Genomic DNA, 26,217 nt, shown 5'->3' on the forward strand with positions numbered 1-26,217 from the left:
TTTAAGGAGGCCTCTGAACCCACAAGATCAACTAACAGGTAGTCATTACAGCCTCTGGGGAGAAGGAGAGGGAACACAGTGCTCCCAGAAGCAGTTTATAGCAGAGTTTGTCACGGGCTGTGACAGAAGCTCTATGACACTGCACAGAGAATTGGCACTGAGAAAGCTGGAGATTCTGCAACAGAAAGAGAGTACCCAGGCATCGGTGCCAAGGGAAGAATAAAGGGCTAAGAACCAAGTCTTCTACTCACAGAAAATTTTCAGTTAGATATCCCTATGCAATCTCCATACTTTTATTTGTAAATGACCCACTACACTTTTGAATGCTAGATATTATGACAGCTGAATGGATAGTAGGGGAAATAAATATGACTATAGCAAAACCACTTTCATATTTGCTTTCTTAGAGTAACTGCAACTTCAGACTTCATAACCACAAAAGTTTGTGTGAAATCCAAATATGTGACCAAGATCCTCTTGTGTTAGATGCTATACAGATACAGAATGAGAAATACAGTTTTTGTCAGCTTCATAGGCAGGGATCTTTATGCAGAAGGGGCCAATTTTTATCAGCAGGGTGGGGTGCTTTTCTGGGAGGAGGCTAGACATTTTATCAGAAGAATATTAAAGAATCTTGTAAAGGAGGACAGCAAATTAATTTTGCTGCTATTTAAGTCCATTACCTGTCGTGTGTGAGAGCATGGATGAAATTAATTTTCAGAAGTCTGGGCAAACCTCAAAGACATTATTTCATCATGCAGGTACCCACAGATATACATAATTCAAACATGAGTGTAACTGTTCACAAAGGCATATCTACACCAGAAATTTGCTTTCATAGTTGAACTAGAGTATTGGTCTGAAGCTTGTATTGCTGCCATGGTTGATGATACAGGGGTTAACTCAAATTTAAATATATCAAGTCACAACAATGTCACATCAGTCAAGCTAGTTCTACTTTAAATTGCTAATGTAGACATACTCTTAAGAAACTGTTTGTTTCTTCTTATCTCTGAAATTAATTTTATGATTCTAGACTAGTTAATTTACATGTCTAAATTAGTACATGTTATGTAGATTCATTGACTAGAGTTAGGGTATGATTTTTTATGCTGTGAAAAATCAGTTGTATTCTTAATTGAGGCAGTATAGCAGAAGTCTCTGATTTAGAAGGACAGACTTTGATGTCACAGTGTTGCAGGGTGAAATACAACTACATATTCAAGGCAATCATGTAATGTTTTAACCAAAGATACATATCTCGACATTCAGCTTGGTACCACATCTTGATGTAAGATAAATATTGTTAAGCTACGTTTGGAGTGTATGTGCACACATTGATCCTCTGAGACATCGAAAACAAAATGTCCTGCAGTTGTTTTGGGTTTTTTTGCATAGGCTTTTAAAGATTCATTTTTTAAACAGGCATATCTCCTTCAGTCCACAATTAGTTACAGACTGAAACACTCTTTGACATTTTTTTTAAAACTCCCCACTGTGCCTATAAATCAGACAAACGGTCAATTGTCTGTTGTTATTCATACCTGTGCTTAGCAGCATTTTCAGTGGAGAAAATCAGCTCAACCGTCAGTTAACACGTGACATTTCTGTAATAGCAGAATCTGGGAATTTCCACTGCCTTGTCCCACTTACCTGCCCTCAGTAGTAATTTGTGAACAGCACAGTGTGAGTTAGAGTCTCTGTGTATAAAGTCATTACAAAAAGGAACACTGACTATTTTTCGGATATCACCACTAATTTTGTGCTCTAATCTCAGGTTTAACTATTTAAAACCAGACACAAACATTTAGGTATTGAGAGGCATTTGGAAATCGTTGCAAATACAGGTAAATATCCTGACAAAATTCTTCTGGCTAGAGCATTTCTTCTACCTCTTCATGTTCAGAAAGCTTTGAGATTTCTGAAGGGTACAGAATAAAGCTCATTAACTTCACTTCACTTGTTACTAGTGTAATGATGAATTAGCCCAAGTGGAAAACACAGGGGATGATCATAGAAGACACTTCCACTATATACAAACTTTTTGTGAGTCTGAATATGTTTTATAAATACATAGCAGTTTTCCATGTGAATTAGTAGGTGAGAAAGAGAAATTCAGAACATACTAGTATTACATAACCATAATCTCTCTGATAAACAAAGGGAAAAAGCACACACACTCCTCTCAAACTTTCCAACTCCATCATAGAAATATTTTCTATATAGTTTACAATTCTGGGATCTCTCTACTATGAAACATGTTCCTTTTGAAGATCTTTATCAAACTACTACCAACAAAATATTCCCTGTTTTGAAAGCCTGGCTCAGCAATGACAATTTAATTTACTTTAAGTAATTTTTATTCAGTTGGCACAAAACACTTGACTGAAGAACACGAATTTGAATAAAGAAATTAGCTCCTCTAAGTGTGTTTTCCTGTAGAAGAGCTGTAGTCATGCTTCCTACATACTTTAGCAAGAAAAAAAGTTAAATCATTTAAATTTGCTTTCTTCCAAGCACTGACACTTTTTTAACAGATACTCAGTTAATTTCAGTCTCAAATACTGGCAAAAATGTTTTTAGCTGTAAGATCTCGGAGATGGGTTCGTTTCTTTCTTGGTAAAAGTCAAGCCCAGTTAGCAGCTCCACATCCCGAACACGTGCAGAATGAGCCTGAACTCTTTCTTCAACCCATTCGGAAAGTGTCTTATTTTCCTGCCAAAATAAACAAGAACAATGCTCAAACACATAAAAGGCACTTTGTTGTTTGGTGGTGGTGTTAGACAATAACCAGTGTTTGAACTGGTTTTGACAGACTAAAGGCCTCCAGTTGGTAAAATTTCTTTCAGGTTTTCCTAGACATCTTTACAGCCCTGCATTTAGGGATCTCATTTAGACAGAATCAAATGGATGTCCCCTCTCCCCACCTCCAAAGCAACAGAGAAGTAAAATTATGCTGAAATGGCAAGTATGACTTTTAACTACAAAGTACAGTTGAGTCATGTTTTAAACACTACAAGTAAGGATATTTTTAGTTACAGTATAAATTAACTACAGTGCTCAGGCTAGCCAAACAACAGGCGCCTGACAACCTGAACAAAGTCCTTACATCAGCTCAGTCTTGATTGCTGGACAGCCATAATAATTGCTACATAGACACAGAAAACAATGGAAATGTAAGCACTAATCAATTAAAAATTGTTTGATTCTCTTACTACAAAGTTTTTTTTGTAAACAGATGGTAATTTGCTTTTTTGTTAACAGTACCTGCTTCTGACACAAATGGTTCACTAAATTTACATCACTGCGAGACACAATGAATATAAAGTGAAACGATATTTGGGGTTTGTTGCTAAACTTTAGAAATAACAGATGTTAATTTATGAAGTATAAAGACTAATTCATTCAAATTATTTATTTTGTATATTTAGTCAGCTTTCAGCTACCAAAAAGATCAGTGGGCAGTTATGGGTTAGCCACACCACAAATGAGGACACACCCAAGTTGTTTCTAAGCAGCACAAGCTTGCACCTGTCTGGAGTTATGAGTTCAAAGTTATAAAAAATAAGCTAAATAAACACAACTGTGTTGCTTTGAGGAGCAGTTTTATCTGTGCAGCCATATTTGTGTGTTGGGAGACTCTGTAATACATACACTGAACTAAGGAACCTTCTGCATCCCAGAGTTTATGGAATAGACACTCATCTGGCCCAACAATACGTATTACACTCAGCTAATTTATTTTGTTTGCTACAAGACATGAGATTTACACTGTTAGAGGTAAGCATGGATTTTATCTAATTCAAGTATGAATTTCAACTGCAGAACCATCCATCTAAATGCCTGCTGTCTAATTTCTGATAAAGGTGGAACAAAGGATTGAAGGAATTCTTCTATCTACACTGAATGGAGTAACACTCAAAGTCTTCTGATACCTCTGGCATAAGTTTATCCTGCAGCCTTCCATAAAGCTGTCTTATCACCCTGTTGGCTATGCTGCAGTTCTCAGTCCTTCTCAGGTGACAGCATTGCCATGTCCTGTTATCAGACCCTCCTTTCTTCTTCCTTGCTTTCTATCAGCTCATTAGTTTCCAGCTGCCTCTCCTGGAGCTTCTTGCTTTCCTAGTCATTGCTTCAGCTCTCAACTCACTTTCAACTCATGGGGAATGAATTAATTAAACACTTAGACTTGTAAAGATTCTCCAAATGATGGGATGCCACTGGGAATCAGTTCACAAAGCTCATTGGCACACAGGAGCATAGAACTTTACTTACAGCACAGCTTTCCGTGTTGTCAGGTCGATGAGGAATGATAAAAGACAAAGCATCCAAGGAGCCTGAACAGTTCGATGGAGTATAGGAGCTGTTCTTGCAGCTAGTCAGAACCACAAAGTAATGGGTAGGGACAGGGATTTCTGTATTGTTTACATGCCTACAAAACAAACATTAGTTAAGGGATTTATCTAGATATCAAGTATTAAAACTACTGATGCCACTAGTAATTTATAGAACTTATCTCAGCATAGATCTTTCACTACCATATGACTTTAATTTATTTTAGAATTGAAATAATTACCTGATAGGATAGACAGCCTCACTATCTGTTTCATGAACAGCCAAACACGCATGGATTAATTCTTTTGCTACAAGAAGTCCCACTGAAACCAAGAGGATTGCTTACATGGTCAACACTCTGTTTTGCCAGATCTCTCTACATCTGGAATAGGCAGGATAGAGCATCGTATTTGCCTGTCATTGCATTAATAATTTCAACCACATGAAACTGAATTGGAGAAGAGTGATGAGAAAATTAGCTTCTGGTTCCTTGCCAGCAAGAAATGCTAGAATGATGACTTATGGCTATGTGCTATAGAAATCAGTTGAGGATACCTGATTGAAAATGTCTTTGCCTCCCTTTTGAGTATTCTGTGAATATGGTCACCTTTGTGCATAAAATGATGAGGAGCCGAATGCTTCCCAAATTTCCTGTACATCTTCAGTATTCCACAAAACACGATCACTGAAATCATTATACTGCTTCATATGACTGACTAATGATGCTGAATAAAAAAGGCTTATTCCAAACTGTAGACATTATGTGGTCAACTGGGTATTACAGCATTCTGCTTGGAAGGAAGTTCTAGTCTCTCCTCCCTTCCACCCTCCTAGTTCGTGGCAGAGATGATTTTACCATTCTCAAACCATTTTTGACAGATGTGGTATTAAGTCTAGCCTTGACTAAAACATCTCCAGTGACAGATTCAGCTGCACAGATTTCCCAGCACTTTTCTACTACATAAGTGTTCTTACTGTCAGAAGGCATTTTTCCTATATTTGGAACAATCTAAGTTGTTTGTTCTTATTCTGTTTTTTCCTCCTGTCCTCATTCACTAACATAAATAATTGGTCTTTTATATTTCTCTTTCATAGATTTTTTTAAAATATGTCTTCCCTTATTCCTGTTTCTACACACAGATTAATTTTTAAATGTTTCTGTTATGCTACCAGAGCTCAGTAAATTGTACCTAGAAATTGTCTGACCTTCAAGTGACCTGTGTAAGCCATAGCTATGCAAAGGTACCACTCAGGAACATTACATTTTACATTCCCAGTTACATGATGCAGTGAAGGCAAACACAGAAATCTGATCGTTGATAAAACTCATCAGTTTGAGACAACAGGGAGAAACAACAAACACGTGAGTGAGCACAACATGAAAGTGAGAAAATTATGCTTAAGCACATCTTCTGCATATTTAGATGTCACATATTCTCCTAGTATTTTTGTTGCAGAGGCCCAAAAATCTAGGCATAAGCCTGGGAAACAAATTACTAGTCTGTATCTGTGCATGTGTACATAGATACACATGTACCTGCAAAGCTTTTTTCTCTTTACTGGAACTTCAACTTCTACAGTACTGTATCTGTTTGCAAGAGTATTTGCCGTTGGATGAGTAGCAGTGGATATAGTGTTATAAAGGGAATACTCTATTCTCCTTGATACTTGTTTCTCGTTCTTGTTGAATAGAAGTTTGATTATGTGGAAATACAGTCAAAAATAATCTGGAGTTTGACTTCTGGATTTTCCATGTACTTACTGCTTAATTTCATCAAGAGTATCAAAATGGCCATCATAATTGTAATCAAACACTGGTCCACTAATGACATTTACTCCATTCCTCTCTCTAGCATACTCCTGAAGAAGCACATTATGGAAATAGTCCCACATGTCTGTCATTAAAAGAAAATATAAGCATATTTAATTTAAATTTGAAGTTATTTCACCACTAAAGAAAAAGAACATGCTTCCTTTTTCAATATAGATGAATAATAGAAAGTTCCAAACTAAACGGCCTCTAAAATCAACTCTTTCTTACACAAAATTTTGATTTCATCATAAGGAACATATTCTCACTCGCTATTGAAAGAGGCACGGTAAATGCTATTATAGCTCTGCAAGGCCTATTGCACTACTGGGGATAATTCATTCGATCTGAACCTGTAGCTACAATTCTAGATCCGAGAGGTCATTCATTTCTGGCCTATCTATCTGCTAGCACCTGCAACTGTGCCAATTAGTAGGAACTGAGATAATGGTTTTGTGAGAGGAATGTTTACCACCTGAGAGTTAGTCTAACTCTACAGAACTCATGTCAAATATCACTAGACAATTTGGCTTAGTTCAAAGATGTTATTTGAGAAAATACAACTTGTAGGATATAAGCTAGTGAGACTATTCAGATATTTACAGCTATCATGGTAAAAAAACAACAGATGGGTTTGGGGGGTTGAGGGCATCGCCTATTGATTTACCTCTTGTTTATGGTCTAGAGTAACTTCTTGTAAGTTTAAATCTCTTGTAGAGTTTTCCTTGGGAAATTGGATTTTTCATGATGTCTTTGATTTACTTGGAAGATTACAGCCACTTATGCTTTCTGGATCTCTGTTTTTTATGACATGAGTGAATGAATAAATGAGGTCTGAATGCATTAGAAAGATAGTCACATCACTGTTTTTTCTCCAGCTTTTTCCTTACACAATTCCTCTTCTATCCTTTGTCTAAGAAAATGACCCTAGGCCTAAGAGTAAAACAAGATGATATGCAGTTGTAGAAAATTTCTTATTGATGATTATGAACAAATGTGAATCAGGCTGGATGGAAAGAAGTAATGTAGCTTACTGCATTTGTATAATAGAAACATTTTCCTGAAATAAATATTCCAAGATGAATATTGTCTAATTTGGGTTTCTGCTTGATGAAACAGGCACTGTATCAGGGCATTGTTTACAAACTTTGTCTTGTCTTCTCTTCAGACCTTGCAAAAGGGAAGAAAAAGTGCCATTTTCATTCACCTTGAGCATTTCCCTAAGGGGATATTTTCATGACAGTTTAATAGCTAGCATTTCATGTTAGGACAGCACACAGGAGATGAAGAGAAAATTCAAAAATTCAAAACAGGCACAGCTAAGGAGAGGTCAGACAGGACTATACACAGAAAAAAAAAAAAACAAACAAATAAGTGCATTTTAAAATTTCAAACATCTACTTTAAAACAGTTTTAAATATATTTGCACAAAATCTGCATATACTGCAGGCCATGCATTAATGTTTCTAAGTCCTTGTCATAGCTTTATCAAACCCACAGCCATAATTACAGAAAATTAATCAAAATTAATCAAAACTTTGCAACCTACCTCTGAAAGCTCTATACATGGGAACAATATTGCTGATGAGTAAGGCATCATACTGTTCAACAGCAGATGAATTGAAGTCTATATAAAGGAACAAAGTATAAATTAATGAAATACTATACAAAGACAAATTTGATTCATATGTCACTATAAATTGCAGGTACAGGTATTCAATTACATTTTACATTTGAGCACGAGTGTATGATCCTACTGCAAACATATGTCCAAATTTGTTTGTACAATCTGTTCAATAAAGTAATTATCAAATTTGACAATAGGAAATTATATATTTATACAGAGGACGAGTGACAGCCCTTCAGTCCTTTACATCTTTCAAACCAGTTTTCATCATATTCAAGTTGTTCCATTTTTAAAAGAAAAACTTAAGTGTTCTAAACTGAAAATATTTAGATACAAGTAGCAGTTGTCCTGCTTTTGGTCAGTCTACAAACACTGGAAACCTTTTTCTGCCCAACATGCTGATCCGAAGAAGTTTGTTTTGGTGTTTGGGTATATGTTTAAACATAAACCCACATCCAGCTGATTAAGACTTTCTAAGCTCTAGCTATAAAAAGAACCATGCTCACTGGGAGGATAGAGGAAACTGCGGGTGAAGGTCAGCCCTTCTGGGTAGTTGGAACAATTTTGGCTCCGAGCAGCAGGGATTCTAACATCAGCCCGCAGACAGTCTGAAACAGTGGGAGGAAGAGGAGATGTGTTTTCCTGTGAAAAGGGAAAAAAAAAAAAAAAGTATTACACCCACGGCTGTGGCTAACCCAGTGCTTTGTATTGTTTTAACTTTCTAGAATGGACTTCATTGAATCTTCTCCTATTTTCGTAGTGAAACAGGTCAATGCAAGTAATGGACACTGATGTTTTCTGCCTAGTGTTTTTCCTCCACTTCTGTTTTTAGGTAATTCAGGGAAATCCTTATGCAGCATGTAAAACTGTAGTAGCAAAATAAGGTTATACCTTAGGCAAAACCAGGTGACAAGTTTGGCTCATTTGTCACTTTTACATATTTCTGGAAACACAAACTTGACATCACATCCTTCTGGAAAGCAGCTAGTATATAAAGATGACACTATCACCTCATCTTAGCATCAGAGGATGCTATCTCCATAATAAGAGTCCGTGTTTCTGAACAGTTAAAGCTAAATAAATTCATAGTAAATTCAGTATGTTTTACTGGCTAGCTTCACTAACTTCACTGAGACACGTTAACATCCGTGATAGCTAAGATGAGTATAATTGTTTATACAACCTTTATCTTTTTTCTATAACCTTTATCATAATTTTACAATAGCATTAACTAAAACATCAGAATATGCTTTTCTGTGTTTAACTGCATACTCATTTACACATAATTTATTTTCATTTGGTAAGAATGGAACATATTTATTTGCTTTATAGCTCTGTAAATGGTAGCTAAACATCTAAATTGATTTTCAGTACATTGTTCATTTCGATTGGTTAAAACCCAGCAGAAATAAAGAACTGGAATGCTCTTGTGCCTCTTTTGTACTCCTTGATTTAATTTATTTACTTAATTTTATGAGAATTCCTGAGGATGCCCATATTATGCTCAGACTGTATATTAATGGAAAATGCATATACCACATGAAATGAAATATAAAAGACAAAAGACTGCCTTTACCACCTGAGCAGATAAGCTGTCATTGTCAAGCAAATGTAAATCCCAATAGAAATCTGACATCCAATTCATTTGAGAAATTTGTCCTTTCTAGTGTCCAAATCAGTAAGGCAAGGTTAATGAATCAGGATCACTGAAGAAACCAGTATTTTAAACTTAATAATTGAGCTGTGAAATTCTACAATGGCCTCAACTTATTTATGATCACTGAAGGGAAACCTGAATCAAAGTAACAAAGGTCTGAATAAACATGCCAAGGACTGTCCCAAAGAGAACTTCATTCTTCTCACTAAATACAGAGATCACGCCTAATGTTATCCAAATACAGCAGGGAGGCCACTTTTGACCTTTTACTTTTACTTTTAGGGATATGGTGTAGTTGAGAACAGTCAGTGTTAGGTTAATGTTTGGACTAGATGATCTTCAAGGTCTTTTCCAACCTAGATGATTCTGTGATTCTGTGACCTATATCATGAATCTGGGTTATTAATAGCATTCACATTTTCTCCAGCTTGAAGCAATGAGGACACCACTCAACTCTCTTCTCACTGTTTCACATTTCTTGAAGCTAACTATATGAGCTCTAATCCAAGTGCCAAGGCAGAAGGACAGTGTTTTAGAGCTGTCTGTCCATCACATATGTAATACATCATATAACCTGTATTTTTATGAACACTCCCATACATTTAGGAGATGAAGGCTTCTCATGGCTATTTCCATTGAACAACACAGGAGAAAATTCTCCAACTGAAGAAATGAGAATTCCTAATGAACCTGTGAACTCTCAAAATGCTGAAAAAGCAACCACTCCAGAATATTTCAGCTTGTATTTTCCAATGATCTACAAGTCAACAAGTAAACAATATCAAAAGCTGTTGAGAAATGAGAATGGCTCTGTCTGCGTCACCTTTTAGTACGAGACCAAGAGTTAACACAAATCCAGATTGCAAGCCGTATTGCTAATGCTCTGGGAACTAATACACTCACTCTGCTACAACCACTCTTCATTTTTTTTACCTCAGAACATAGGAATATGCTATTTTTAAACAGATCATCAATAAGAATAGAACGAAGAAGCTGTTGAAAGTGCTCATTTATAAGAAGTGAGATCTTGGCAGTGATAGCCACCACCCCAAAACTTCAGAATTAAAAAAACCCACCCATCACCAATTCAACAGCTTTAGCCCTTTGGCTCCTTGTTTTTCAGGTCAAAGAACCATAATGTCTTCTGAAGCAAACAGTTACAGCTAAAAAATTACTTTGTCTAGCACATCATGCATTACCTTTTCTGATGAAGGTTACTGTCTTCTGATGACCTAGTAATTAATGTCGAGAGGCATGAGTTATTTGCATTACATGACAGACACCATCTGCTGTGGTCTGTCATGTCAACTTCAGCCACCTCCAGGAATCTTTTTTCAGTAGTCAAGAAAAAAAAATACTAAACCACAAAAAACAAAACTCCCATAATCCTCAGTGCACTGAGCTTTAGTTCCAAAAATCCCCGTGATTTATACAAGTCTCATTGCTGGTTTCATCCCATTGCAGGACAGATTAGATTGTTATACATTTTAATACATTTTTATAGTAAACTTCAGTGATTCTACATAACAAAGCTATTTAAATTCTACAGGTGTCTGCAGGCAGGTGGAGGGACTATCTTTTTGCAAGAAAATCTGCCTTCTTCCCTAGCAGATGAGTATAAAACCTCAAGAAAATAAATGTCCTTCAATATTAAATTTTCCTTTGACTGAGAATACTAAGTAATCAAGACTCTCTCTGACATCATTTATTTAAGATCTGTAACTATTCATAATATCCCTGATTCTGATATCACATGCAGGGGCAAAAGCCTGTGCAACTTGATCAACCAGCCCAGTTTCAAAGCTTCCAAATCACACAAAACCAGCAAAACTCTGGTTACTGTTTAAGACCTTCTTTATAGCTACCTAATGTCAAGAAATGCCCCACCTTACAAATTGTGTAAATCTGCATAGGCTTTATCCATGACATACATAACCTAGGATGCAATAAAATTTCAGTAGAAATTGCAATTTTCTGTCATTCCCAAGTATTGTAGCCAAAGCTTAAAGTCAAAGGCATTAGCTCTATCTCTCTGTCCTTCCACTCCTGTTGTAATTCAGAAAGCTTTTTTCTCTTGATTAGTACATGTCGTAATCAAAAATCTTGATGTCAGCTTACTGTGTCAGTAACTCAGTGAGTGAGCTCTTGCAGTCTTTCACCACTGTGTCTCTGAGAGTATTACAGAGGAAACTTATTCTTTCCTGTTCCTTCTATAGAAAACACATCATTATATCAGAGTCTGCTGTGAACTATATCCTTCAGTCTCAATCATTCACTGCTTCCCACAATGTTGCATAAACGACTATAGGAAGCTTACACAAATATGTATTTCTGTTGATTTAGATGTCATATTGGGCAAGAATATACACTTCTTTTCCAACTGAGAATTTGGTTTTCAACAAAGGAAAATGTCCAAAAAGTTATTTGCTTTTGTTTTGAGCTTTTTGCTTCTGGTGCTGAAATATTAAAAAGACTCCAGCTATGGTAGGACTTTTTAATCTTTTTAAAGCAAAATCAGAAAAAAATCTGCCACAATTAAGTGGTTGTCACTAGGGTAAGGCACTTTCATAGTAAGGTATAAGAGCAGATCTTCAAATATGATGAAGTAAAACCGATCTTTGTTGAAATGAACATTTGTTTCAATAGACTTTAAGCCTTCTTAGGGTTGGATTTGTCATCCTTCAGCCAGATTGTGAAAAATCAGTAGAAAGTACGGAGTAAAACTTTCTGAAATACTGACATCCTAGCAGCATATATTTGATAAAAATAACTAGCAGCATATATTTGATTAAAATAACTTCCCCATATTTGTACTGATAAATTAAGAAATCATGTAGACATCAATAACAGCTCTCTTCAGACTGAAAAGTCAGTGTAAAAGTTATTTCCTCAGGGCAACCTAGAAAAAGGGTCAAATTACAGGGGGAATTAAGCCTATGAATGTCCACTACTTTACTGACCCTGAAAACTCAAACAATTTATTCCAGAGCCACATACCCTTGAACTCTCAGAGGTTTATTCAACTATATTTTTCAGAAATGATATGATGTAATAGAGAGCAAATTAACAGAATATACAGAATTATGCATTAGTACAAACTGTCGTGCAGACTTGTACAAGGGTTTGTTAGTAGGAAAAAGATCATGATATTCATAGGAAAGCTTAAAAGGTTCTGATTTTTGAAATCACAGCCTGCTTTTCCTCAGGAACTGACAGCAAGTTGGAGCACTGTCTTGACAGTTCATCCCTTTTACAGAACAGGTTTAATGGAACAAGCTTACCAGCAGCTCTATTCTCCTATATCTTTTATGTACCTAACAGATGGCCATTCCCACTTTTTTAAACAATATTTTAAGATGAAATTTAAAAGATATTAAAGACACTTTTTCAGACATAAGGGCCTTAGTCACATGATATCCATCAGTCAACCAGGATTCCTGACAAATGAACCACATTGTCAATCTGTTATATTACATATTTAAGAATAGTACGGATATTTGATAACCTACAGGCTTATTCACAGTGTATGCAGTCCACAGTGGCATCCAGATATCATAGCTGTATCCACTCACATACTGATGATGGGAAAGGAGGCAGTAGACATTTTTCTTCTGAAGAACTTTGGGTCTCCCATATGGTAAATGATATGAATTTGCCTTCTTTACTAGAATTTAAACAATAATTATTGATTCATTCTTCTCGAACATTTTAGATGGCACAAAAGTTTAAGAGAGGAGAGAAAAAATGTAAATTAAAATATTAATAAACATAGATAAAACCAACAGTAAACATGGGCTCGGGTTTCTTTAAGCTCTTAGCTTATGAGTGGAATAAAACATGTAGAAATAGTTTTCATGTTATGTTTAAGGTACAGAAGTCAATGTAATATATCAGACTTGCAAATTCTTGTTTCCTTGCAATATCATACCAATATAAATACTTTGAACTTATCTTGCCAGTGGAGAGAAATTTTTGGCTAGAAAGCATTACAGTGCTTCCTAAAATTTCCAAAACCCCCTTAAAAAAGCACACAGAAATATCTATGGAAGTTTTTGATGAGAGAAAGGCAAAGTTATGGTTACAAGGTGGGGAACAAGAGTTATAGCATATACCCTGGAAGTGCTCAGGCTTTCTCCAAAGACCACTGAAACCAGTATGGTTTTTTTCCAAGGTTTTAAGGAAATTCAGATCTGATTCCTATGCATAAATGTTGCTATAACAGTATCAATTAGCATTTTTTAAAGAAATGCAAAGAAAAAAAAAATTAGGCTTCTGACTTGGCTTTCCAACTTAACTTTAAATGGTAAGTAACATTGCAAAAATTCCTACCAAAACCAGTAATACAAAATCTAAACCAGTCATAGATTTATAAATATGCTACTTACTTTCTTCTGTGGTGAGATTTAACCTCTCATTTAGTACTGAAACATCTGATACCTGTAAAATATAAAACGATCATTCAGAATGAATCCATAGTTTAGAAAAACCAAAGAAAAGAGAACACACTTGACAAAGATGATTAAAAGAGGCCAGAAGCCCCTACTTACATGCATGCATGTGCATCCCAGTTCATCTACGGGAGTCAGATGGGAAACTGGACATGAAGAAGGAGATGAGTCTTCTTTTGCATGTGAAGGACTGTAAAAAGGTTTTTTTAAGAGGTGATTTAAGCTGCCATGTGTTCCATTGTTTGGTGCTGGTGTAATATGCAGTAAATCTGTTGAAACATTTGAAATTTGTAAACATATTTTAAGACTAAAATGGCATTTTAAAAAGTCATTATCTTCCCAATTCTACGCATTTCCTATGCATTCTAAACATAGAAGAAATATCTTATTCCGTTATCTAAACTATTATGGCAACTACTTGCAATTTTCCACATATGAAGGTTCATTGCTATCTTCCACTGCATCAAGATCTGGAAATTATGTATCTGAGTACTGTCGATACGGTTTTATACATTGTCATAACATTCATAAGATTAGATTATTTAATGCAGAGTACAAATGTGATTGCAAATGCATCACATTATGAAGCATACTAGCCTACTGCATTTTTGTGTAATGCCTTAATACATATTTTCAGAGGCACATACTTCCTAATTGCTCACTGTCGGGACAGCAATGGTCCATCTTAAGTTATGAGCAAGAGCGGTAATTCTCTACAAGATTCTTATCCCACAATTATTCCGCAGGCATCATTTCAACAGCAAGCCCATGTGACAGGGGCTTCTCTCTGATTCTTTAGTGGAATCCTTCTGTAATCAGAAACAGCCTTCAAAGCAGAACAATTTTTGGTAGTTAATCTTTTAGCACTGTATGGAAGGCAAAAGAGCATGGCTTCAGTGTTTTGTGTGACAAACCTAACTTCTGAATGAATTCACTCAATTTTTAGCTGCTCTTTTTTTTAGCTCTTACAACACTGGTATGTGAAAACACTTGGTTTATCATCTAAAGTACTGGATTGTTGCTACTCACCACACATAAGGTTGTAAACCTCAATGTTTTCAAAAGCATCCACTTCTGTTTTCTCTTTAAAGCTTGGGCCATATGCTAAGAATATAGCCTAGATTGTAATAATAAAAAAAAAGTTGTTATCTAAAGGAATCCAAATTCAAAAACAATTCAGTTGTATTTTACAGAAACAGGGACACTGGAAAAAAACATAGTCTTTTCACAGTCATAAAAGTAAAAATACAGGATTATTCTGGTAAAGAAGGCAAATTTTGACCATTGCATATAATTTGAAGAAAAATACAAAGCATAAATGAATTTCTCAGGATACTTTAGACTATATAATGTATTGGGGGGGGCTGTTCTTTAATATTTTGATGCATACTTATGAAAATCATTGTTTGCTGTGTTTCAAATTCACACCTTTTTATGTTTTCATTGCAACAGCCAATAACAATGCCATTTCAACAAATGCAGAGTTATGGCACTCACAGATCCTATCTAAAGGCTAATACTGAGCCAGAAATAGAAGCATGGGGGGGGGTTTAAGGTGAAGGCTTGTTTGTTTGTTTGTTTTCTTTAATACATGCTGCATTCTCAAAAGACTTTGGGTCACTTAAGAGCCTATAGCCATGGCTAAAGCAAGGAGCAGGGAACTGTGGAGACCCATCCCAAGTTCAGCAGAGACCTGCGTGCTGGGTGGCCCTTGCTGGGGTCTGCAAGCATTGTAACAGATACTACTGTAAGTAGTGAACTACTTAACAGTCTCACATTAGTTTCTACTACTTTATAAGCCTCTTGAGCTGCCTGCCATAAGATACAGGAAACATGACTAAACAGGACAATGATCTGTTCTAAAAGAATACTCTTATGTTCCCATAACAGAAAATTAATTTTTAATTTATTTTAAAAAGACGCTATTAAGACATTTTGCTCCTTTATAAAGAAAAAAAAATTCCTCAGTCATTGTGCCACCAGAATAAGATTATCTATGATTAAGGTTTCCATGGTAATAAGAGTTTACATTTTCTTTCTATACAAACATTCAGCACCATTCTGTTCAGTATATTGGCATATGGTTTTAATATAGTTTTGAAGATCTGGAAGAATATGATGCTTAGGCACAGAATATGGGACTAATAGTGGCATTCTTGACCTTACTTACAGGTTCACATCACAGAAAGTACATGAAAAAGCAAAAACTCAAGACCTCAAAATATTTTCACTGTAACCAGAAGCAAAAATGAGATGAAACTGCAATACAAGCTATATTAACATACAGATTATACCAGTGACTGTTTTGTTCTGATGATAGTCTTGTAAGATAAGGGAGATAAGATTTATTTTATTTGAGCACACAGGTTTTCAGATGCTCAACTGAACTCCCAGAGCCTATGGAGATTTTTCAGTCATTGCTTCAGCAGAAGAATGAAAGAATGAAAGAATTCAGCGTCCCACATGTAAACGTGGTATGCTTGGTTTGCTGTAGTCTGTCTGGCTCCATAAGGTGAGCCCAGAGAAGTTTTACTACACGATCCCAAGGAAGCAGGCCTCATACACATCGATGAAAGGCAATATGAATATGTGGACCCAGTATCTGTTCACAGTTTTCCATGTCCAGGTAACATGGAAGAAGCAGCACACTGCAAAAACTATCATATATACTATATTCTGGTGGTTCACCTAGCACATCGTGATTTTCACAGAATCACAGAATCACCAAGGTTGGGAAAGTCCTCAAAGATCATCCAATCCAACCATTAACCTCACACTGACCATTCTCAACTACACCATATCCCTCAGCGCTATGTCAACCCGCCTCTTAAACACCTCCAGGGATGGGGACTCCACCACCTCCCTGGGCAGCCCATTCCAACGCCTAACAACCCGTTCTGTAAAGAAATGCTTCCTAATATCCAGTCTAAGTCTTCTGTATCAGAAAACTTCTATATAAGAAGGTGCAAAACTTGAACAGAAATCATCTTACCTCCATACTTTTAAATTCGTTGTTATAGCCATGGTTACCTCTGTCACAAAATGTGTAAGTTCTGTCCCTAAGGAAAAAACATCATATAGTGTAAATAAAAATGGCACAAACAGAACCAGTTAAAAACAGTCATCCTGACTCACTGGACTCTGGGATCATGTCTTAAGAACTGACTCTGGCATAGTGTTGTAGTACTTTTTGCTCATCCAGTGTTCACCTTCATGAAGATCTCTTTATCCTGTAACAGAGATTGCTATGGACAGAAATAAATTAGCCTAGGTAGCTACTGAGTGTACAGTGAATCAGTGTTTTCAAAATAAATTGAAAAAATGGCTATTGTTGAACTGAGGCCTTCACCTAGCTACAAGTTTCAGATCAAGTGTAATCTGTTTAGGAAGAATTCCTCAGTTACATTCTATGCTATCTGCATTTTAATAGAAAACTTATAATGGGAGAACTCTGCTGTTAGCCTTTATGGAACAATATAAAAAAGACTGCAAGGGATTTTGCCTTACAAAGCAGTGCATTTTCATCATGGATTCTAAAGGCTGAAGGAGAGATGAGGATGTGTGTGGGGGGGTTATAGAATTAATAACATGTCAGAATAGTCTGACTTATAATGACTAACACTTGTTTTAATTTACCCGTTGCTCAGATACATGGAAAGATAAAGAGATAGTCATCCCATACTGATTCAATGCACAGTTGTCAAGCACATGTATCCTCTTTTCAGAGGCACAAGAACATTTAGGAACAGTTTAAAAAAGGGTGAATATGAGATTTTCCGTGGGCATTTCTTTTTATATGTCCAGGACAATTATTTGGTTACATCAAAACAAAGAATCAAGTCACAGACTGATCTAGCATTTTCTGCTATTTGAAGAGTCTTGAAGTTCCAAGCCGGCTCATGCTTCTCCTACTGCAACACTGTAGCTCAGTAAATACAGTATTGCTACTAACACCACAGGCTTTGTATTGAGTTTTCAAAGTCTCAGGACTAAGGATTGTTTGAACGGCTCTTGACTTGCTCAGAGCTATTTATTTTTTTTTTTTTTATTTAGCTCTTACAACAATTTTTTGTAATGATAAGGAGATCATGTCTAATTTGTTATGAGCTTATCTTTGCATGGCAAAGACATCATTTTTATACAGATAGCAGCAACAGTTATTCTGTGTAGAATGGAGACCCCAAGGCTAGAAATAACTCACTGATGGTCAATTAAGGAAATGCAGATCTGCAACTGAGCAAAAACAGACTTAGAGGTTAAGAAAGAGAATAAAGAACAAATATCTAACACACGTAGAATGCACCATACCTAGTAAAGTGAGACGTAATGTTAACTTGCAGGCCACTGAAGAATGAGCAAGCTGTAGCATTAGCATACATATAGAAAGGACCCCATTCAGATCACAGAGTGAGGAAGAAGAAACATTGACATCGTATACCTCCTGATGAAGGACTCTAATACTGATTATTGGCTGTATCCACAGATGTGCCAGGCTGAAGCCATCAACCTCTGGACCCAAAAGGCAGTGGAGCAGTGACTGTAACGCCAGGAAAAGGGCTAGATACTAGAAAGGCTTTGTATAACAATTTTAACTGTATTATTTTTGAGACTTTTTTCTGTGTAGTAGTATTCATTATTTTCTTTTTTTTTTTTTTTTTCTGTAAAAATTTGATCTGGAGTAAATATGATTCTTTTATTAGACTGTTAAGATTTTAATCATACCAATAATACATTCTTGGCTTTATGTATAAGGTGAGATTCCTTTTTACACAATGTAACAAACATAGAGATGTAACAAGTTGAAAGGAAAACAGGAAGTAAGACATCTGTGAAGGCTGAGGATGAGAATGGGATGAAAAAAATAAGGTAACGGTCACACAAATTATGTTACCTCACAGCCAGCCACTGTCGATCAACCAAAAGATGAACTTTATCAATACGAATGTTGTTAGCATAGTGGAATCGTTTTGGCAAGTCAGGCGTCAGATAAGGCTTGAAGTGCTGAGGGGATCTTTTGCACTGTCAAGAGGAAACAGCCCAGACCTGAGTTTTGCTCAGTATCAAAAATAAACCCATCATTCCAAATTATCACAAACATCTTAGTGACAGGAATGTAAGCACAAAGCACATTATTCACAGATAGCTTCTCGGATAACTATATACTATATACTTGGAAAACCAAGCATACATCATGTAGCTTAGTCTAGGATTTTAGCTGCAAGACTGAACATGTCTCTCATGCCATGTAAATGACCAGTGCTCAGGTGTTAGCTAAAGGCCTTGGCTTTTACATACACATTTACTGTGTTAATATAACTGCTGCGGTCGCAGGCATGCCATGAATGAGTTTGGCATTGAGAGCCTAATGACAACCATATGACATACTGCAAAGATTTAACTACATATGGCCATCAGGAGCCATTCCAGCTGGCTGCAAGCATCATGGCAATGTTTCAGAAGTGTTGCTCCTGATCAGAAATCCAGCACTGGGACAACACAGAACATGTAAAATGCTGAGGAAGCTGGGTAAGCCAGAGAAGTGGATCTGTTTTACCACACAGGCAGTACAAACTATAGTGTGCTTGGAGTCAGATCTGACATCTTCACCTCTAAGAACTAGAATTGTATACTCTGCACAAAATTACATTAACATGTGAAATAAGAGTAAGTGTGTCTGGATAGTCATCAAAGCAGCATAGTGGAATCCAGGAATATGAAAAATAAGGATTCATTGGGTTCGTTAGCCCAGGAGAGGAGGTCATTCTACAAAGACAGTTTAATTAAAGGGAAAAATAGAGGAAATCAACATATGACTTTATGTCTATTGATTAGCAATTAATATACAACACACAAGTCCCTTCTCTGCCCAAACCCCTCATTCTAAGAACCTGAAAGGGTCAAAATACACTACTGGGACAAAATACACTATTTATGAACAGAAAAGGAAAGAGGAAGTGTCCAGATACCAGGCTATTCCTGTAAGGCAGAGATGTCACATGTCTGTAACTATTAGCATTTGCAGTTTCAGCTGGGGTTGAGAACATGCGAATTGTGCTATTCTCCTCACACTAAAGCTCTTTGATATGACAGGCTTCACATCATACAATGGGGTAGGTGATATAGCACTGAAAAAGCTCCTTCTGCTACTCCCAACCATTGATATCCTACTTCCGCATCTGCTTTGGACGCTGGGGAATAAAGATGTGTTCTTAGGTATTCAGAATAAAAAAAAAAATAAATAAACGGGGAACATTCACTGACCTTTGGACTTCAGCGGCAGGCAAAAGCTGCATGCAATATTGCACAACTGAGTTGTTCAACAGGTTAAAGGAAGACCTCTAGTGGTGATTTATCAGAAATATACCCAGCTGATATGCCAGAATTTTTCCAAACTGAGAGCATTTATTGTAAAAGTATCAGAATATCTGTCTATTGCTTGGACTAAGAACAGTCACAGAATAGAAAACAAACTGGCAGTGAAGGAAAGAAGGGAAAATTATGACAATATATACATAGAGAGCAAGAAGTTTAAATGTTTATCTCACTGTAAATTATAAATGCCAAGAAATACAAAAAGTAAACTTTTCTACAAGCATTTTACTTTGTATTAATGTACATCTTGAACACTAAAAAAAAAAAAAAAGGTATAATTATCCATCTAAAAACATATAAGGAAAAACATGCACTGTCACGTCTTATCACCTTTCAGTGAAAGAAATAGGCTTGGTCTTCCTTTGGTTTGCGCTGTTCTGAACTCCTTTGTTTGCACCCTTCAGAGCTCAGCTGTCACAGACTGTACCCACAAGGAGCAATAGTCTACATGGGAGACACAGTCAAGCTTGGACCTGCCCTGAAGTGCTACATCCACACAGTATGGCAGAGACCCAAGCCGAACTATCAGTATGGGGCCCAGTGGTAGTGCAGCATACCTAAAAGAACTGCAAGTACTTAAATTATATATTATGAAAGATCCTAAAAGAGCCATACTGCCTCATGCTAAAGGACCATCTTTCCTAGTACTCTGTTTCCAATGAGATCTCCAGAATTTCCAGAATCTGATGTTTAGAGAAAGTGTGTAACAAGTCAAGTGTTGAATGAACCTTCTTTCTTGTACCTTCTCAGTTTCCTCTAGGCTTCAGGGCTTTCTTAAGTCAAAGGTTGCTTGTGGATCATGTTTAATAGCCCTTACAGGCCTTTCCTCCATTAATTTGTCTAAAATCCCCCCTTCCTATTTTTATTTCCAGCCTTTACAACACCCTGTGGCAATGTGTTCTGCAATGTCATTTTCTGTTGTGTGGAAAAGTTGCTTTAACCTAGCCTGGGATCAGCACTTTTGGTCCAGAGCTAACAGATGCCTATTATCTAAAGCACCTCTGTGTTGCATTGTGTTCTGTAATAAGGATATACACTACTTTCTCCATGTGAAGTCAGCCACTTCTTCACTTTCAAAGTGAAGTACAGAAAACTCTTGTTCTGAACAGAGATCGCCCATAGCAAACCTTTGTGCACCATCTTTGAACAACTTCCAGGACTGTCTCCTACGTTACACTGGAGTCAGTACGCTATTTAAACTGGCACTATAGTCTCAGTTTTTCAGAAGCTGTGCCTATTGATCAGATAGTTATTAAGGGGAACTATGAGGAAAAATTATGAAAATATTTACTCACTGTGAGGTTTTTAACAATTCCTTCTGAGTCAACTGTTAAAAAGAAAAGATGAATTAACATACATTCAAACAACTGAAGGTCCAAAGCCTCGAGAAAAATTTCAACATGTTTTTTGCCTGTAAAATTGAATTTCTTTATTAGTCCATGAAGGTTATGGTAACCATAACCTTCCACGGGTAGGAATGTTATGTTTCCAAGGGTGACTGTCTGTAAATGTGTTAGCTTGTGGAAGTACCTAGCACTTTGGGTACATCAAGACAGACTGCAGAAAAATGCCATGGTGATGACTGCCTATACCTAAAGCTGACACATCATCAGAACCATATTTTCTTTTCCCACCTAACCTCTGTTTGAAGTATAACCTTTTTTTATATTGAACTGGACCTGGAGCACTTGTATTCCACTTCCAGCAGCAGTCACAGAAAAAAATCCAGTCTGGCTAAATACATTTAGATCTTCCACATTTTCAAAGAGTGACTTTAACCTTTCGACACTAGCTTTTTAAAAATCAAATCTGAGCACCTTACAGAAGGAAAATTCCTTCAGAAAAAGAAAGACCATTAGAGGAAATGAGTCAACAATTATACTGAGATTAAGACATATACAAAACATTATTATTCTCTCCTCTGCTTATTTCTTTTCTCCTGAGTTAGACTGTCTTCTACTTAAACCAATCAAAATCTGCTTTATGTTGTATAAATATTGTGCCTACAAATATAAATACAATTAAAAAAGATAAATAAGAAGTACAACGGGATCCCAGTTTTTATTTGAGATTTGCAAGAATTATGCCTTTTAGAATGTTTTATGAATTCTATAAACTCACTAAATAGAGCACTTCCATGGTTTTACCTCTCTCTATTCTTTTCCCTGATACGGAAAGTTTTGGGGTTTTTTTTTTTTCAGTCTGGTAGCATGGTATCCTGAGTTGGAGCCAGCTCACATGGTTTCAACTTTGTGTTCTTCTGTGATACTAGCTAAAGGGTTCAACCAGGGCTTAGTTCCCACTGTGTGGAATTCAGATTCTGTAACTTTGTACACAGTTAGTCACTGCTTCAAAAAGGCTGACTCTGTCAATGTTGCGCAAGAAATCTGTGAAGAGCAATGCACTTCACAAAAGACCTGAAGTTCCAGCTCAAAACAATAAAACCGTCTTTACTTCATCTTTCCACATGCCAAGAAAATGCAAATCAGAGTCTGCAACAAGCTCTTCTAACCTTCAATTTCATGTAAGGGGGTTCTTGTAAAAAAAACCCAGACAACTTCCATGGATGTTTAAGACAGGTTAAGTGAAACAGAAAGCTGTTCACTCTGCTGATTACTACTGATTATTCATTTTCCTTATTTATTTATTTATTTATGGTCCACACTTACAAGCAAAATAGTCCTTGGGAACATTTCTCGCTCGAATGCGAGCTGCAGGCCCAGCATATATGTAGAAATCAATCTGTTTGAAGTAATTAGTCATATATTCTAACTGTCTGCAGTAGGTCATCTCCATTCCTAAAGGACAATATAGAAAGAAGGGGTTTTTTATAAATAATGGCAAGGAAGATAAAGTGAATTACAAAACAGTTTAAAACTAGTAAGCACACATATTACAAACAGGAAGAAAACAATGAGTAAAATTTAGATTGAAAAAATAACTATATATATTACCATGATCAGCTAAAACAATGAGGTTTACACATTTGTGCAGGTTTCTTTGTTTAAGTCCATCCATTAGCATCCCCAGTGCTTGATCTGCTACCTGTAAGGCTTTGATTACCTGTGGGATAAATCAGTTTCATTAGAATTTTTCTTTCTGATTTCAAGTTCTCACTTAAATGTAATCATCAAAGTCTGAAAAAAAAGTGAGCTTTTCTCTCAGATTCTTAATATCGCTTCTTTTCTTTTTCCATCACCACTAGACTACGTACGTGCAGAATTCCACTACTTTACTGCAGAATATGCAACTTAAAAAAGACCCACAATTAACTTTTTTCTACTACCTTAGAAAAATTGAGCTTTTAAATGTTTATTGAAAGAAAAAAATTAACACATTCATATCAAATTTGTTCCTTCCTCCAAAATTGATATAAAATGCCAGATTTATAACATAAAATACATTTTTTGTTGTAGTATGAAAATGTCATTGTATTAACAACAAGCAATGTTTCAAAAATATTTACACACATGTATTACCTGTAAGACCAGTGTAGCATCCAAGAAGGCACCGTGCCCTTCTCTCATATACACAGTCCCTTTAAACTTCCTGCAGGAAACCACTGACCACCGTGGAAGTAATATGGAAGAAATGCAGCACAACCCACCCCGCAGCCCTTCGCAAAGGATGGCTCTTCCCTAGGTGGAGCAGGTGACTTACAGTCTTCCTCGAAGTCCGACAGTAAGGACGATACCTGACTGAGTCTGAGGACTCCACACCTGAGCGCTTGCACTCTTTTGTTCCCCTAACTGCTGCACTCTCTTGAATGTCTTGCGTGCATGGACAACGTTAAAGTTGGTTAAGTTCATAGTGCAGCACCATTTTTAGTGCAATTTAGTCTGAGAAAAACATGAAAACTACTTACACCACCACTAACTGGTCCAAATGAATGTCCAGAAGAATCTGGTTCTTCAATATATAAAGTGTAGAAATCAGGCCTTGAATTAGAAATAAATAAGAATGGAATATTATGAGAATTTGGAGACAGTATTTCAAAAGAACATTTTCATTACAAAAAAAAATGAATGAAACTTAAAACAGAATTATAAATAACTTCTTTAACCCTTAACAAAAATCCATACAGCAAATGTAACAATTCAACTTCCTCTGAGTTTTGTAATTAATCAACATGGACTATTTGAAGTTACAATTTCAGAAACAGTATCCAGTGTCTTTAATCGATATCCAGAAATCACTCTGAAAAACTTCAAGATCTCAGACAGCAGAGCAAGCTGTTCATTTTTGAGATGTAAGTGGAACTACCACCTAAAAGACCTCTTCCTGATTAAGCAGTGAGGCTCTAGAGAGCATCTCCTAAATGCAAATATATTAGGAATTTGTTAACAAATTATTGTATAAAAGATTTCACTTGTTTACATGTCACAAAGTTGAGCACCACAATCAGTATTGACCTCTACTTTTCATTCTGAATTACTGCTTGCAATTACTTTCAGGTATTTAACCTTTCTTGTGCAACATCTTTCATATAAAATCTTTCATCCATACACTTAGACTAGAAACTGAATGTTCCATGTTTCTTCTAGGCTATGCACCAAGAAAAAATACACAGCAATAAAAGAAAACTTATACAACAGTACATCCCATTCAGCTATATGTTCAGTTTTTCATCTTTTGTGTCTACAATCTTATCCTGAAAATGATTAGCTATACTTACAGAACAGAATTAAGTTCAGCAAATTATCATTTGATATGGTGAGAAAGATTCCATGTTTCACAAACACCAGTAGAAATTTCAATTGCTAAGCCTTAAAATCTTTCTAAGCTATACTCTCACAAACCAGCTAGATATTACTAAGTGTTACCTCTCAGATTTGGTATAATCAAGCCACTTCAATATTCCCGAAATTCTCTGTTCATATGGAACTGAACTGAAAAAAAGAAACACAAATACACAAAAGATATGTAAACAAGGCAAGGCTTTTCTGATAAGTCATTCTAATTCCAAGATACAGAGAAAATGTCCACCCTCTAGTCATATAGTAAAGCCACAGATTTGGATTTCGAGAACGGTGCATCTTAACAAGGTACCAGTAATCAGTTTTATTATTCTCATTTTTGATTGATTGTAACTCACTTCTAATGGTAAATTAGACAGATTCTGATTTTGCAAACACTAACATGTGATGCTGGTGGGAGTACTCATATATTTATAAATAAATACATGCATGTGATGTTGGTGGGAGTATTCATATATTATAACTACATGCAAAAATAGATTTCAAGTTTAGGACATAAACCTGAAGTACAAGTCAGAATAATTTTTATTCTTTCTAGCATGTATAAACCTTGGACTTCCATATTTTAAAACCAAGTAATGTCCCTAGCAAAATCTTTGTGAGGTCACGCTTTGTCTCCTAGGAGGAAATTCAGCTATTAATAGCTTTGCTTTTCCCTAAAGTCATGCACAAGCTTTATTTTAGTTACCTACGGTACTTGGGTGTTTTCTGAGTACCAATCCTACACATCACTGCAAAAACTTTTATATCTATAGAGACTGACAGTTACATATTTACTTTAGATTACCTTTGTAAATGTGAATAATCATGGGAGATTTACTGAAATCATCATGAAAATTTAGAAATAATTACTAGCATCAATGCCTTCCATAAGGAAAAAAAAATACTATGAAGTTAATTGCTATATTTTCACATGTGTAACCTGTAAATTAACTAAACAAAACATACAGAACTATGATTCAGCAGCAGTGTGCACATTATCACAAACACAAGCAAGAGGGAATTGATCTAGAGCCCCTCTTCCTTCAGTAGCTTCCCTCTCCAGTATCCTCTCTTCAATTAGTTTCTGCCTCCTAGAGTCTCTTGCCATGGCTTCCAAGTTTGTGTTCATTATGTTAGGGTATAGGTTATGTGAAGGCTTATTTGCAAGTACAAGTATTTTTAAAAATGCTATATAGTATGTGTAGATTTTATGTGTGGAAATACAGTAA

At 36.1% G+C, this 26,217-nt stretch overlaps 1 protein-coding gene across 3 annotated transcripts in view; it reads right to left on the reverse strand.

The window, feature by feature from the left end:
- Nucleotides 1–764: 764 nt before the first annotated feature.
- The window catches only part of ENPP3 (ectonucleotide pyrophosphatase/phosphodiesterase 3), a 42,928-nt gene continuing 17,475 nt past the window's right edge, over nucleotides 765–26,217 (reverse strand). The window contains exons 10-26 of one of the 3 annotated variants that reach the window (XR_012622552.1): nucleotides 25,073–25,138; nucleotides 24,115–24,187; nucleotides 23,204–23,312; nucleotides 22,919–23,047; nucleotides 21,545–21,576; nucleotides 18,769–18,896; nucleotides 16,870–16,936; nucleotides 14,907–14,994; nucleotides 13,977–14,146; nucleotides 13,815–13,866; nucleotides 12,939–13,093; nucleotides 8,279–8,414; nucleotides 7,695–7,772; nucleotides 6,098–6,230; nucleotides 4,276–4,432; nucleotides 3,655–3,750; nucleotides 2,697–2,715 (exon numbers count right to left, since the gene is read on the reverse strand). Coding sequence is in view for 2 of the 3 variants with exons in the window: in XM_074819085.1 (XP_074675186.1) it covers nucleotides 2,542–2,715; nucleotides 4,276–4,432; nucleotides 6,098–6,230; nucleotides 7,695–7,772; nucleotides 8,279–8,414; nucleotides 12,939–13,093; nucleotides 13,815–13,866; nucleotides 13,977–14,146; nucleotides 14,907–14,994; nucleotides 16,870–16,936; nucleotides 18,769–18,896; nucleotides 21,545–21,576; nucleotides 22,919–23,047; nucleotides 23,204–23,312; nucleotides 24,115–24,187; nucleotides 25,073–25,138 (1,747 nt within the window). In the remaining variant the exon portion in view is untranslated. Of the gene's footprint in view, nucleotides 2,716–3,654; nucleotides 3,751–4,275; nucleotides 4,433–6,097; nucleotides 6,231–7,694; nucleotides 7,773–8,278; nucleotides 8,415–12,938; nucleotides 13,094–13,814; nucleotides 13,867–13,976; nucleotides 14,147–14,906; nucleotides 14,995–16,869; nucleotides 16,937–18,768; nucleotides 18,897–21,544; nucleotides 21,577–22,918; nucleotides 23,048–23,203; nucleotides 23,313–24,114; nucleotides 24,188–25,072; nucleotides 25,139–26,217 lie in introns of those variants that run through there. The other 2 variants (XM_074819085.1, XM_074819086.1) reach the window with 2 other exon arrangements.

This window comes from Strix aluco, chromosome 3 (genome assembly GCF_031877795.1).
Source record: "Strix aluco isolate bStrAlu1 chromosome 3, bStrAlu1.hap1, whole genome shotgun sequence".
Lineage (NCBI taxonomy): Eukaryota > Metazoa > Chordata > Aves > Strigiformes > Strigidae > Strix > Strix aluco.